This window comes from Panulirus ornatus, chromosome 41 (genome assembly GCF_036320965.1).
Source record: "Panulirus ornatus isolate Po-2019 chromosome 41, ASM3632096v1, whole genome shotgun sequence".
NCBI classification, from domain to species: Eukaryota; Metazoa; Arthropoda; class Malacostraca; order Decapoda; family Palinuridae; genus Panulirus; species Panulirus ornatus.
The window spans coordinates 14,155,532-14,169,897 of NC_092264.1; the positions used below are offsets into that span (position 1 = coordinate 14,155,532).

Consider the following 14,366-nt stretch of genomic DNA (forward strand, 5'->3'; position numbering starts at 1 on the left):
CTATGGATAGACTTGTGCGCAGGAGGATGGATGTGCTGGAAATGAGATGTTTGAGGACAATGTGTGGTGTGAGGTGGTTTGATCAAGTAAGTAACGTAAGGGTAAGAGAGATGTGTGGAAATAAAAAGAGCGTGGTTGAGAGAGCAGAAGAGGGTGTTTTGAAATGGTTTGGGCACATGGAGAGAATGAGTGAGGAAAGATTGACCAAGAGGATATATGTGTCGGAGGTGGAGGGAATGAGGAGAAGTGGGAGACGAAATTGGAGGTGGAAAGATGGAGTGAAAAAGATTTTGTGTGATCGGGGCCTGAACATGCAGGAGGGTGAAAGGAGGGTAAGGAATAGAGTGAATTGGATCGATGTGGTATACCGGGGTTGATGTGCTGTCAGTGGATTGAATCAGGGCATGTGAAGCGTCTGGGGTAAACCATGGAAAGCTGTGTAGGTATGTATATTTGCGTGTGTGGACGTACGTATATACATGTGTATGGGGGTGGGTTGGGCCATTTCTTTCGTCTGTTTCCTTGTGCTACCTCGCAAACGCGGGAGACAGTGACAAAGCAAGAAAAAAAAATATATATATATATATATATATATATTTTTTTTTTTTTTTTTTTTTTTTAATTTTTCCAAAAGAAGGTACAGAGAAGAGGGCCAGGTGAGGATATTCCCTCAAAGGCCCAGTCCTCTGTTCTTAACGCTACCTCGCTATCGCGGGAAATGGCGAATAGTATGAAAAAAAAAAAAAAAAAAAAAAAAAATATATATATATATATATATATATATATATATATATATATATATATATATATATATATATATATAAGGGGGTGACTGTATTGTTGACTGGTTGGTAAGGTTATTTAATGTATGTATGACTCATGGTGAGGTGCCTGAGGATTGGCGGAATGCGTGCATAGTGCCATTGTACAAAGGCAAAGGGGATAAGAGTGAGTGCTCAAATACAGAGGTATAAGTTTGTTGAGTATTCCTGGTAAATTATATGGGAGGGTATTGATTGAGAGGGTGAAGGCATGTACAGAGCATCTGACTGGGGAAGAGCAGTGTGGTTTCAGAAGTGGTAGAGGATGTGTGGATCAGGTGTTTGCTTTGAAGAATGTATGTGAGAAATACTTAGAAAAGCAAATGGATTTGTATGTAGCATTTATGGATCTGGAGAAGGCATATGATAGAGTTGATAGAGATGCTCTGTGGAAGGTATTAAGAATATATGGTGTGGGAGGAAAGTTGTTAGAAGCAGTGAAAAGTTTTTATCGAGGATGTAAGGCATGTGTACGTGTAGGAAGAGAGGAAAGTGATTGGTTCTCAGTGAATGTAGGTTTGCGGCAGGGGTGTGTGATGTCTCCATGGTTGTTTAATTTGTTTATGGATGGGGTTGTTAGGGAGGTAAATGCAAGAGTTTTGGAAAGAGGGGCAAGTATGAAGTCTGTTGGGGATGAGAGAGCTTGGGAAGTGAGTCAGTTGTTGTTCGCTGATGATACAGCGCTGGTGGCTGATTCATGTGAGAAACTGCAGAAGCTGGTGACTGAGTTTGGTAAAGTGTGTGGAAGAAGAAAGTTAAGAGTAAATGTGAATAAGAGCAAGGTTATTAGGTACAGTAGGGTTGAGGGTCAAGTCAATTGGGAGGTGAGTTTGAATGGAGAAAAACTGGAGGAAGTGAAGTGTTTTAGATATCTGGGAGTGGATCTGGCAGCGGATGGAACCATGGAAGGGGAAGTGGATCATAGGGTGGGGGAGGGGGCGAAAATTCTGGGGGCCTTGAAGAATGTGTGGAAGTCGAGAACATTATCTCGGAAAGCAAAAATGGGTATGTTTGAAGGAATAGTGGTTCCAACAATGTTGTATGGTTGCGAGGCGTGGGCTATGGATAAAGTTGTGCGCAGGAGGATGGATGTGCTGGAAATGAGATGTTTGAGGACAATGTGTGGTGTGAGGTGGTTTGATCGAGTAAGTAACGTAAGGGTAAGAGAGATGTGTGGAAATAAAAAGAGCATGGTTGAGAGAGCAGAAGAGGGTGTTTTGAAGTGGTTTGGGCACATGGAGAGAATGAGTGAGGAAAGATTGACCAAGAGGATATATGTGTCGGAGGTGGAGGGAACGAGGAGAAGAGGGAGACCAAATTGGAGGTGGAAAGATGGAGTGAAAAAGATTTTGTGTGATCAGGGCCTGAACATGCAGGAGGGTGAAAGGAGGGCAAGGAATAGAGTGAATTGGAGCGATGTGGTATACCGGGGTTGACGTGCTGTCAAGTGGATTGTATCAAGGCATGTGAAGCGTCTGGGGTAAACCATGGAAAGCTGTGTAGGTATGTATATTTGCGTGTGTGGACGTATGTATATACATGTGTATGGGGGGGGGTTGGGCCATTTCTTTCGTCTGTGTGTGTGTGTATATGAATAGATGGGCCATTCTTCTGTCTGTTTCCTGGAAGAGACGCTTCCTCGCTGACACGGGAAACAGCAATTATGTATGATATAAAAAGAAAATATATATATATATATGTGTGTGTGTGTGTATGTGTGTGTGTGTGTGTTAACAGGCTGTGCCTGCAAGAGGTTCCATTGAGAGTGAAAAGTCACCTTTGGTAAGGACGTATCGTTGAAAGTGCACTCTCGTTAAAGAATTTCTCCCTTCAATTGAGTCTATATATCCTTGTTACTGCATAGTGCAGCCTTGTGCTGCAAGACCCTTTAAAAAGGTCTTAGTAACACCAGCGAGAAAGTGCCAGGAAACAGATGAAGAAGAACCAATCCACTCATATACACCCATGCACATACATGTACATATACATACATATCAACATATACACAAACACAGGCAAATAAATATATACACAAGGACATATACTTGCTTGCTTTCATCCATTCCCAGCGCCACCCTGCCCCACAGGAAACAGCATCGCCACTCCCTGCATCAGCGAGGTACCGCCAGGAAAACAGACAAAAAAGGCCACATTTGTTCACACTTAATCTTTAGCTGTCATGTGTAATGCACTGAAACCACAGCTCCCAATCCACATCTAGGCCCCACAGACCTTTCCATGGTTTACCCCTGACATTTCACATGCCCTGGTTCAGTCCACTGACAGCATGTCGTCGGCTACCTTGCGTGCACGCAGGGGGAGGGGAGTGTCATTTCAAGTGTGGCGAGGTAGTGGCAGAAATGGATGAATGCAGCATGTATGAATATGTGCATGTGTATATATGTATGTGTCCGTGTATGTATATGTATGTATACGTTGAAATGTATAGGTATGTATATGAGTGTGTGTGGGCGTTTATGTATATACATGTTCTATGAAAGTGTGTGTTCATATGCACTTTGTTCATATACATGTGTATGTGGGTGGGTTGGGTCATTCTTTTGTCTGTTTCCTTGCGCTACCTCGCTAACGCGGGAAACAGCGACAAAGTATAATAAAAAATAAATATATATATATATATATATATATATATATATATATATATATATATATATATATGGGTTACCGGACTCCACCTGCTTGAAATTAACTATGAGCTAAAAGTCACCACTGACATAGCTGTATCACTGGGAGTACAGTCCTGTCAAATAACTTCTCACTCCAAAGTTGTCTTCATGTCTCTGCAACTGGAAGTAATGCAGCTTTGGGCTATGGGAGCCTTTATAAAGGCCCTTGGTAACAAAAGGACTCTTTCATAGATTTTGGTCAGAGTAATTATAAATGAAATATATATATAGTTTTGTATGGAGGAGGGTGGATGTGTTGGCATTGGAAATGTTTGAGGACATGTGGGGTGAGGTGGTTTGATCGAGTAAGTAACGAAAGGGGTAAGAGAGATATGTGGTAATAAAAAGTGTGACTGAGAGAGCAGTAAAGGGTGTGATGAAATGGTTTAGACATATGGAGAGAATGAGTGAGGAAAGACTGGCAAAGAGGATGCATGTTTCAGAGGTAGAGGGAACAAGGAGAAGCGAGACACCAAACTGGAGGTGGAAGGATGGAGGGAAAAAGATTTTGAGCAATCGGAGCCTGAACATACATTTTTTTTTTTCCATATATATATCATCCCTAGGGATAGGGGAAAAATAATACATCCTGTTCCTAAAACTTATGCATTTCTAAGACTATGGTACTTCCAGTAGCAGGGAAATGATGGACTTTGTTGGAGTAACAGAAGTACTTCTACAAGACTGTACTCTCTTTCATCATCAAATGATACAGCCACACTAAAGGTGACTTTTCACTTGCAGTGTAAATTCAAGCAGGTAGAGTCTCATAACAAATAAACACACAAACACATGGACCTCTGTGGTGTAGTGGTGAGCATTACTAACTGTCACATATGGACAGGCCACCTGGGATCAAACCTGCATTGGTTCAAATCCTGGTTGTGGCAGCCAGTCCACAGTCCATCTAACTGTTCATCCTCCTCTAAGGGTTGTATCATAGAATAGGTATCTGGCATTAGCTAGGGTACGAGTGTGCATGCATACATAGGAGCAAAGATATGGTACATATGTTCAAGGTTAAGAAGACAGAACCACACAAGCATAAAACTCTCTCACTGTAAAACACAAATAGTAGGAACACATACGTATAACACCACTATTCTCATTACATCTACCCCAGGAACAATTTCTATACAAGAGTCTGGCTCTTACCCAGGACCTTCCTAAAGGCTCCTAAAGCCCAAGGCTGCAGTACTTCCAAAAACAGGGATTTGTAGACTTCTCTGGAGTGAGATCTTTAAATGAAACAGTGCTCCCAATAATTCAACCTCACCAAAGGTAACGTTTCAATCAAGCAGGTGGAGTCTCGCAACACCTATATGTATGTGTGTATATATATATATATATATACATATATATATATATATATATATATATATATATATATATATATATATATATATATATATATATATATATATATATATGACCCAAACTATCATATTTAGGAAACCTATCACTATTCAAAAATATAAAATTTCTTTGAATCTCATATATCCCTGAAGTGGATAAAGCTAAATTCATATTTACTTAATGTACAACTTGGAGAGTGATGAGTAGAACAGAGATTCTCACTTCTTCTTACCACCACGTGGCTTGATGCCTTCAGAGATACTCCAGAGTGCTTCTTCATTCAAGTAATGCTCAAAGTTATCGAAGAAAGCAATAACCTTCTCATTCTTTTTAAAGTGGTACTGGCTGCAAAAAGGAATAAATATTGAATACATTAAATAAACAAATGCATACGGGTACATCTTGAAGTAAAAGAGAACAACATATATATACAGGTGCACAATGTATTGAGATTATGTTTATAATATGATCACACAAACTTACATATATTATATATATTTCTTTCTTTCAAACTATTCGCCATTTCCCGCGTTAGCGAGGTAGCATTAAGAACAGAGGACTGGGCCTTTGAGGGAATATATATATATATATATACATATATATATACGAATAAAGTGCATATGAACGCGCACATTCATAGAACATACAAACCTCTAACAGCCAGGATCGAACCCGGGACCCCTGTGCATAAAGCAGGAATGCTAACCACTATGCTATGGGCCTATAGGCCCATAGCATAGCATTATGAACTGAGGACTGAGCCTTCGATGGAAAACCCTCACTTTGCCCCCTTCTCTGTTCCTTCTTTTGGAAAAGTAAAAAACTGGAGGGGAGAATTTCCAGCCCCCTACCCCCTTCCCTTTTAGTCACCTTTTACGACATGCAGGGAACACGTGGCAAGCATTCTTTCTCCTCTATCCCCAGGGAAAACTGTCATGTGTATTGCACCAAAACCAAGCTCCCTTTCTACATCCAGGCCCCACAAAATTTTCCATGGTTTACCCCAGACACTTCACATGCCCTGGTTCAATCCATTGACAGCACGTCCACCCCGGTATACCACATCATTCCAATTCACTCTATTCCTTGCACTCCTTTCACCATCTTGTATGTTCAGGCCCTGATCACTCATCTCTTTCACTCCATCCTTCCACCTCCAAATTGGTCTCCCGCTTCTCCTCGTTCTCTCTACCTCTGATACATATATCCTCTTTGTCAATCTTTCTTCACGCATTCTCTCCATGTGGCCAAAATATTTCAACACACCCTCTTCTGCTCTCTCAACCAAACTCTTTTTATTACCACATATCTCTCTTGCCCTTTCATTACTAACTCAATCAAACCATCTCACACCACATCTCATTTCCAAAACATCCACCCTCCTCTGCATGACCCCATCTATTGCCCATGCCTTGCAACCATACAACATTGTTGGAACTACTATTCCTTCAAACATCCCTATTTTTGCTATCCGAGATAACGTTCTCACCTTCCACATATTCTTCATCACTCCCAGACCCTTCGCCCCCCTCCCCCACCCTGTGACTCACTTCCACTTCCATGGTTCCTTCTGCTGCTAAATCCACTTCCAGATATCTAAAACACTTCACTTCCTCCAGTTTTTCTCCGTTCAAACTTACCTCCCAACTTACTTGTCCCTCAACCCTACTGACCCTAATAACTTGCTCTAATTCACAATTACTCTCAGCTTTCTTCTTAAACACACTTTACCAAACTCGGTCACCAGCTTCTGCAGTTTCTCATCCGAATCATCCACCAGCACTGTATCATTTGCGAAAAACAAAAGACTCACTTCCCAAGCCCTCTCATCCCAACAGACTGCATACTTGCCCCTCTTTCCAAAACTCTTGCATTCACCTCCCTAACAACGCCATCCATAAACAAATTAAACAACCTTGGAGACATCACACACCCCTGTCCCAAACCGACATTCACTGGGAACCAATCACTTACCTCTCTTCCTACTCGTAGACATGCTTTGTATCCTTGATAAAAACTTTTCACTGCTTCCAGCAACTTACCTCCCACACCATATACTCTTAATACCCTCCACAGAGTATCTCTATCAACTCTATCATATGCCTTCTCCAGATCCATAAATGCTACAAACAAATCCATCTGTTTTTCTAAGTATTTCTCATATACATTCTTCAAAGAGAACACCTGATCCACACATCCTCTACCACTTCTGAAACCACACTGCTCTTCCCTAATCTGATGCTCTGTACATGCCTTTACCCTCTCATATAATTTCCCAGGAATACTCAACAAACTTATACCTCTGTAATTTGAACACTCACCTTTACCCCCTTTGCCTTTGCACAATGGCACTATGCATGCATTCCACCAATCCTCAGGCACTTCACCATGAACCATACAGTGAATATCCTCACAACCAGTCAACAACACATTCGCCCCCATTTTTTTAATGAATTCAACTGCAATACCATCCAAACCCGCCACCTTGCCACCTTTCATCTTACATATGGCTTTCACTACCTCTTTCTTCTCTGTTTACCAAACTGTTCTCCCTGTCCCTCTCACTTCGCACACCACCTCGACCAAAACACCCTATATCTGCCACCCTATCATCAAACACATTCAACGAACCTTCACAATATTCACTCCATCTCCTTCCAAAACATCTTTTCATTCTCCCTAAAATTTAATGAGACTCTCTCACCCCAACTCTCATTTGCCCTCTTTTTCACCTCTTGCACCTTTCTCTTGACCTTCTGCCTCTTTCTTTTATACTTCTCCCAGTCATTTGCACTATTTCCCTGCAAAAATCATCCAAATGCCTCTCTCTTTCACCAACAATCCTACTTCTTCATCCCACCACTCACAACCCTTTCTAATCTCCCTACCACCCAACTTTCTCATGCCACAGGCATCTTTTGCACAAGCCATCACTGCTTCCCTAAATACATCCCATTCCTCCCCCACTCCCCTTCCATCATTTGCTCTCACCTTTTTCCATTCTGCACTCAAAATCTCCTGGTACTTCCTCACACAAGTCTCCTCTCCAAGCTCACTTACTCTCACCACTCTCTTCACCCCAACATTCTCTCTTCTTTTCTGAAAACCTCTACAAATCTTCACTTTCGCCTCTACAGATAATGATCAGACATCCCTTCAGTTGCACCTCTCAGCACATTAACATCCAATAGTCTCTCTTTCATGTGCCTATCACTTAACATGTAATCCAATAATGCTCTCTGGCCATCTCTCCTACTTACATGTGTATACTTATGTATATCTCTCTTTTTAAACCAGGTATTCACAATCACCAGTCCATTTTCAGCACACAAATCTAAGAGCTCTTTACCATTTCCCTTTACAACACTGAACATCCCATGTACACCAATTATACCCTCAACTGCCACATTACTCACCTTTGCATTCAAATCACCCATCGCTATAGCCCGGTCTCGGGTTTCAAAGCTGCTACCTCACTCACCCAGCTGCTCCCAAAACACTTGCCTCTAATGATCTCTCTTCTCATGACCAAGTGCATACACACCAATAAACACCCATCTCTCCATACACTTTCAGTTTTACCCATATCAATCTAGAGTTTATCTTCTTACACTCTATCACATACTCCCACATCTGCTTCAGGAGTAGTGCTACTCCTTCCTTTGCTCTTGTCCTCTCACCAACCCCTGAATTTACTTCCAAGACATTCCCAAACCACTATTCCCCTTTACCCTTGAGCTTCGTTTCACTTGGAGCCAAAACATCCACGTTCCTTTTCTCAAACATACTGCCTATCTCTCCTTTTTTCTCATCTTGGTTACATCCTCACACCTTTAGACACCCCAGTCTGAGCCTTCGAGGAGGATGAGCACTTCCCGCATGACTCTGTTTCCCCTTTTAGAAAGTTAAAATACAGGAAGGGGTTGTTTCTAGCCCCCGCTCCCGTCCCCTTTAGTCGCCTCCTAAGACGCATGGGGAATTTGTGGGAAGTATTCTTTCTCCCTTATCCCAGGGATTTATATATATATATTCCTATGAGTCCACGGGGAAAATGAAACACGAAAAGTTCCCAAGTGCACTTTCGTGTAATAATCACATCATCAGGGGAGACACAAGAGAGAAATATAACAGTCAGTTGATATACATCGAAGAGACGAAGCTAGGATGCCATTTGGCAAACATGTTTACCAAATGGCGTCCTAGCTTCGTCTCTTCGATGTATATCAACTGACTGTTATATTTCTCTCTTGTGTCTCCCCTGATGATGTGATTATTACACGAAAGTGCACTTGGGAACTTTTCGGGTTTTATTTTCCCCGTGGACTCATAGGAACATCTTGATCACATGCAAAATTGTGATCCTTTCCAATATATATATATATATATATATATATATATATATATATATATATATATATATATATATATTCCTATGAGTCCACAGGGAAAATGAAACACGATAAGTTCCCAAGTGCACTTTCGTGTAAAAATCACATCAGGGAAGACAAAAGAGAGAAATATAAGTCAGTTGATATACATCGACGAGACGAAGCTAGGATGCCATTTGGTAAACATGTGATTGTCCAAAACATACAACGAGTGCTCATAAACTTATCACTTTACAAATTTTATCAACAATAAAGTTATCTAATTTGTATAGACCATCACTAATATTAAGATTATAATTCTTTGTGTATTTAATAATAGAAGATTCAATATTTCTCTTGGTAATAGAATTAGAGTTAATAACTGAGATGGCATTACTCCAGTCAATACAATGATCGTAGTTTTTAACGTGATTAAACAAGGCATTTGATTCTTATACTATATTTATGTTGCTTAAGTCTAACAGAAAGATCCTTACCAGTCTGACCAACATAAGATTTATCACAATTTCCACATGGCACTTTACAGAAGCATCCAAGAGAATTTTCTGGTGAATTCCTGATTAAGATATTCTTTATAGTATTATTGTTGCTAAAGGCAACATTTACATTAAAGGATTTAAGCACCATGGGAAGTAAAGTGAACTTATTATCAAAAGGGAGAACTAAAAGATTCTTGGTGTCAATGGGAGGTTTGGGCTCAACTCTATAAAATGATTTCTTTGCTAACTTAAGGGATTTATCAATGAAAGATCTAGGGTACTTTAACTTAGATCCAATAGAATAAATCTTCCCAAACTCATCATCAATAAACTCTGGACTGCAAATACATAATTATAATTATAATTATGTGCGCGAGTGAGCACTAGGCAAAGACAACACAGGCCACATTCGTTCACACTCAGTCTCTAGCTGTCATGTATAATGCACCGAAACCACAACTCCCTTTCCACATCCAGGCCCCACAGAACTTTCCATGGTTTACCCCAGACGCTTCACATGTCCTAGTTCAATCCATTGACAGCATGTCGACCCCGGTATACCACATCGTTCCAATTCACTCTATTGCTTGCACACCTTTCACCCTCCTGCATGTTCAGGCCCCGAGCACTCAAAATCTTTTTCACTCCATCTTTCCACCTCCAATGCGGTCTCCAACTTCTCATCGTTCCCTCCACCTCTGACACATATATCCTCTTGGTCAATCTTTCCTCACTCATTCTCTCCATGTGACCAAACCATTTCAAAACACCCTCTTCTGTTCTCTCAACCACACTCTTTTTATTACCACACATCTCTCTTACCCTTTCATTACTTACTCGATCAAACCACCTCACACCAAAATATTGTCCTCAAACATCTCATTTCCAGCACATCTACCCTCCTTCACACAATTCTATCTATAGCCCATGCCTCGCACCCATATATCATTGTTGGAAACACTATTCATTCAAACATACCCATTTTTGCTTTCCAAGATAACGTTCTCGACTTCCACGCATTCTTCAACGCTCCCAGAACTTCTGCCCCCTCCCCCACCCTATGATTCACTTCCGCTTCTATGGTTCCATCTGCTACCAAATCCACTCCCAGATATCTAAAACACTTCACTTCCTCCAATTTTTCTCCATTTAAACTTACCTCTCAATTGACTTGTCCCTCAACCCTACTGTACCTAATAACCTTGCTCTTATTCATACACACACACACACACACACACATATATATATATATATATATATATATATATATATATATATATATATATATATATATATTTTTTTTTTTTTTTCATACTATTCGCCATTTCCCGCGATAGCAAGGTAGCGTTAAGAACAGAGGACTGGGCCTTTTTTGGAATATCCTCACCTGGCCCCCTCTGTTCCTTCTTTTGGAAAATTAAAAAAAAAAAAAGAGAGGGGGGAGGATTTCCAGCCCCCCGCTCCCTCCCCTTTTAGTCGCCTTCTACGACTCGCAGGGAATACGTGGGATGTATTCTTAATCCCCTATCCCCAGGGATAATATATCCCTGGGGATAGGGGAGAAAGAATACTTCCCACGTATTCCCTGCGTGTTGTAGAAGGCGACTAAAAGGGGAGGGAGCGGGTGGCTGGAAATCCTCCCCTCTCGTTTTTTTTTTTGATTTTCCAAAAGAAGGAACAGAGAAGGGGGCCAGGTGAGGATTTTCCCTCTAAGGCCCAGTCCTCTGTTCTTAGCGCTACCTCGCAAACGCGGGAAATGGCGAACAGTATGAAAAAAAAAAAAAAAAAAAAAATATATATATATATAAGGACTTAATCTTAAAAGATACATATACATACCACTTTTTAAATCTTTTCATATTGTCTAATATATTAAACTGCTGCCATCGTTTTGAAAAGTTGACGCTGCCATCATGCATCAGGTCACTGTTGCCAATGTTGACAAAAGTTAGGTCTTGGAGAATCAGCCCACTGTACAATAAAAAAAATATATATATTAATTTTCAAAAGGTTACTGCATAGATCACTTTTTTCAAATAGAGGGACATACAGAAGTACATGCAAGTGAATAAGAGAGACAGGAACCTGGCATTACTGGATTACATACCAGTTTACTGGCATTCAAAAGAGACTCTTGGAAGTAAATGTGCTGATAGAAGTATCTGATGGGATGTCTGATCATTACTTGGTGAAGGTGAAGGTCTGTAGAGGTTTTCGGGAAAAGAGAAAATGAGATGTGTGGGAAGAGGGTAAAGAAAAAGAGTGAGCTTGGAAAAGAGGTCTGTGTGAAGAGATACCAAGAGAGATTGAACCTAGAATGGCAAAAAGTATAAAAAGATGAGGCTAGGCATGCAAGAACCAGTAAGTATTCTAGGAAGCAATGCTGACATTGGAAATGTCTGGGGAGTTTGGAAATGTCTGGGGAGTGAAGTCAGGGGTTAGTGAGAGGACAAGAGCAAGGGAAGGAGTAGCAATACTCCTGAAACAGGAGTTGTGGGAGTATGTCATAGAATGTAAGAAAGTAAATTCTCGGTTAATATGGGTAAAATTGAAAGTTGATGGAGAGAGGTGGGTGATTATTGGTGCATATGCACCTGGGCATGAGAAGAAAGATCATGAGAGGCAAGTGTTTTGGGAGCAGCTAAATGAGTGTGTTAGCGGTTTTGATGCACGAGACCGGGTTATAGTGATGGGTGATTTGAATGCAAAGGTGAGTAATGTGGCAGTTGAGGGAATAATTGGTATGCATGGGGTGTTCAGTGTTGTAAATGGAAATGGTGAAGAGCTTGTAGATTTATGTGCTGAAAAAGGACTGATGATTGGGAATACCTGGTTTAAAAAGCGAGATATACATAAGTATACTTATGTAAGTAGGAGAGATGGCCAGAGAGCGTTATTGGATTACGTGTTAATGGACAGGCGTGCGAAAGAGAGACTTTTGGATGTCAATGTGCTGAGAGGTGCAACTGGAGGGATGTCTGATCATTATCTTGTGGAGGCTAAGGTGAAGATTAGTATGGGTTTTCAGAAAAGAAGAGTGAATGTTGGGGTGAAGAAGGTGGTGAGAGTAAGTGAGCTTGGGAAGGAGACCTGTGTGAAGAAGTATCAGGAGAGACTGTGTACAGAATGGAAAAAGGTGAGAACAATGGAAGTAAGGGGAGTGGGGGAGGAATGGGATGTATTTAGGGAATCAGTGATGGATTGCGCAAAAGATGCTTGTGGCATGAGAAGAGTGGGAGGTGGGCTGTTTAGAAAGGGTAGTGAGTGGTGGGATGAAGAAGTAAGAGTATTAGTGAAAGAGAAGAGAGAGGCATTTGGACGATTTTTGCAGGGAAAAAATGCAATTGAGTGGGAGAAGTATAAAAGAAAGAGACAGGAGGTCAAGAGAAAGGTGCAAGAGGTGAAAAAAAGGGCAAATGAGAGTTGGGGTGAGAGACTATCAGTAAATTTTAGGGAGAATAAAAAGATGTTCTGGAAGGAGGTAAATAGGGTGCGTAAGACAAGGGAGCAAATGGGAACTTCAGTAAAGGGCGTAAATGGGGAGGTGATAACAAGTAGTGGTGATGTGAGAAGGAGATGGAATGAGTATTTTGAAGGTTTGTTGAATGCGTCTGATGACAGAGTGGCAGATATAGGGTGTTTGGGTCGAGGTGGTGTGCAAAGTGAGAGGGTTAGGGAAAATGATTTGGTAAACAGAGAAGAGGTAGTAAAAGCTTTGCGGAAGATGAAAGCCGGCAAGGCAGCAGGTTTGGATGGTATTGCAGTGGAATTTATTAAAAAAGGGGGTGACTGTATTGTTGACTGGTTGGTAAGGTTATTTAATGTATGTATGACTCATGGTGAGGTGCCTGAGGATTGGCGGAATGCTTGCATAGTGCCATTGTACAAAGGCAAAGGGGATAAGAGTGAGTGCTCAAATTACAGAGGTATAAGTTTGTTGAGTATTCCTGGTAAATTATATGGGAGGGTATTGATTGAGAGGGTGAAGGCATGTACAGAGCATCAGATTGGGGAAGAGCAGTGTGGTTTCAGAAGTGGTAGAGGATGTGTGGATCAGGTGTTTGCTTTGAAGAATGTATGTGAGAAATACTTAGAAAAGCAAATGGATTTGTATGTAGCATTTATGGATCTGGAGAAGGCATATGATAGAGTTGATAGAGATGCTCTGTGGAAGGTATTAAGAATATATGGTGTGGGAGGCAAGTTGTTAGAAGCAGTGAAAAGTTTTTATCGAGGATGTAAGGCATGTGTACGTGTAGGAAGAGAGGAAAGTGATTGGTTCTCAGTGAATGTAGGTTTGCGGCAGGGGTGTGTGATGTCTCCATGGTTGTTTAATTTGTTTATGGATGGGGTTGTTAGGGAGGTAAATGCAAGAGTTTTGGAAAGAGGGGCAAGTATGAAGTCTGTTGGGGATGAGAGAGCTTGGGAAGTGAGTCAGTTGTTGTTCGCTGATGATACAGCGCTGGTGGCGGATTCATGTGAGAAACTGCAGAAGCTGGTGACGGAGTTTGGTAAAGTGTGTGGAAGAAGAAAGTTAAGAGTAAATGTCAATAAGAGCAAGGTTATTAGGTACAGTAGGGTTGAGGGTCAAGTCAATTGGGAGGTGAGTTTGAATGGTGAGAGGCTGGAGGAAGT

At 41.1% G+C, this 14,366-nt stretch overlaps 1 protein-coding gene across 8 annotated transcripts in view; it reads right to left on the minus strand.

Annotated features, from left to right (window-relative positions):
• Window positions 1-1,643: 1,643 nt before the first annotated feature.
• Window positions 1,644-14,366, minus strand: part of C3G (C3G guanyl-nucleotide exchange factor) — a 411,105-nt gene continuing 398,382 nt past the window's right edge. For 3 of the 8 annotated variants that reach the window (XM_071686031.1, XM_071686029.1, XM_071686030.1), the window contains 2 exons: window positions 11,571-11,702; window positions 1,655-5,209 (listed from right to left, as the gene is read on the minus strand). In XM_071686031.1, the coding sequence (XP_071542132.1) occupies window positions 5,083-5,209; window positions 11,571-11,702 (259 nt within the window). In that variant the 3' untranslated portion in view covers window positions 1,655-5,082. Of the gene's footprint in view, window positions 5,210-11,570; window positions 11,703-14,366 lie in introns of all 8 variants that reach the window. The other 5 variants (XM_071686028.1, XM_071686027.1, XM_071686026.1 and 2 more) reach the window with 4 other exon arrangements.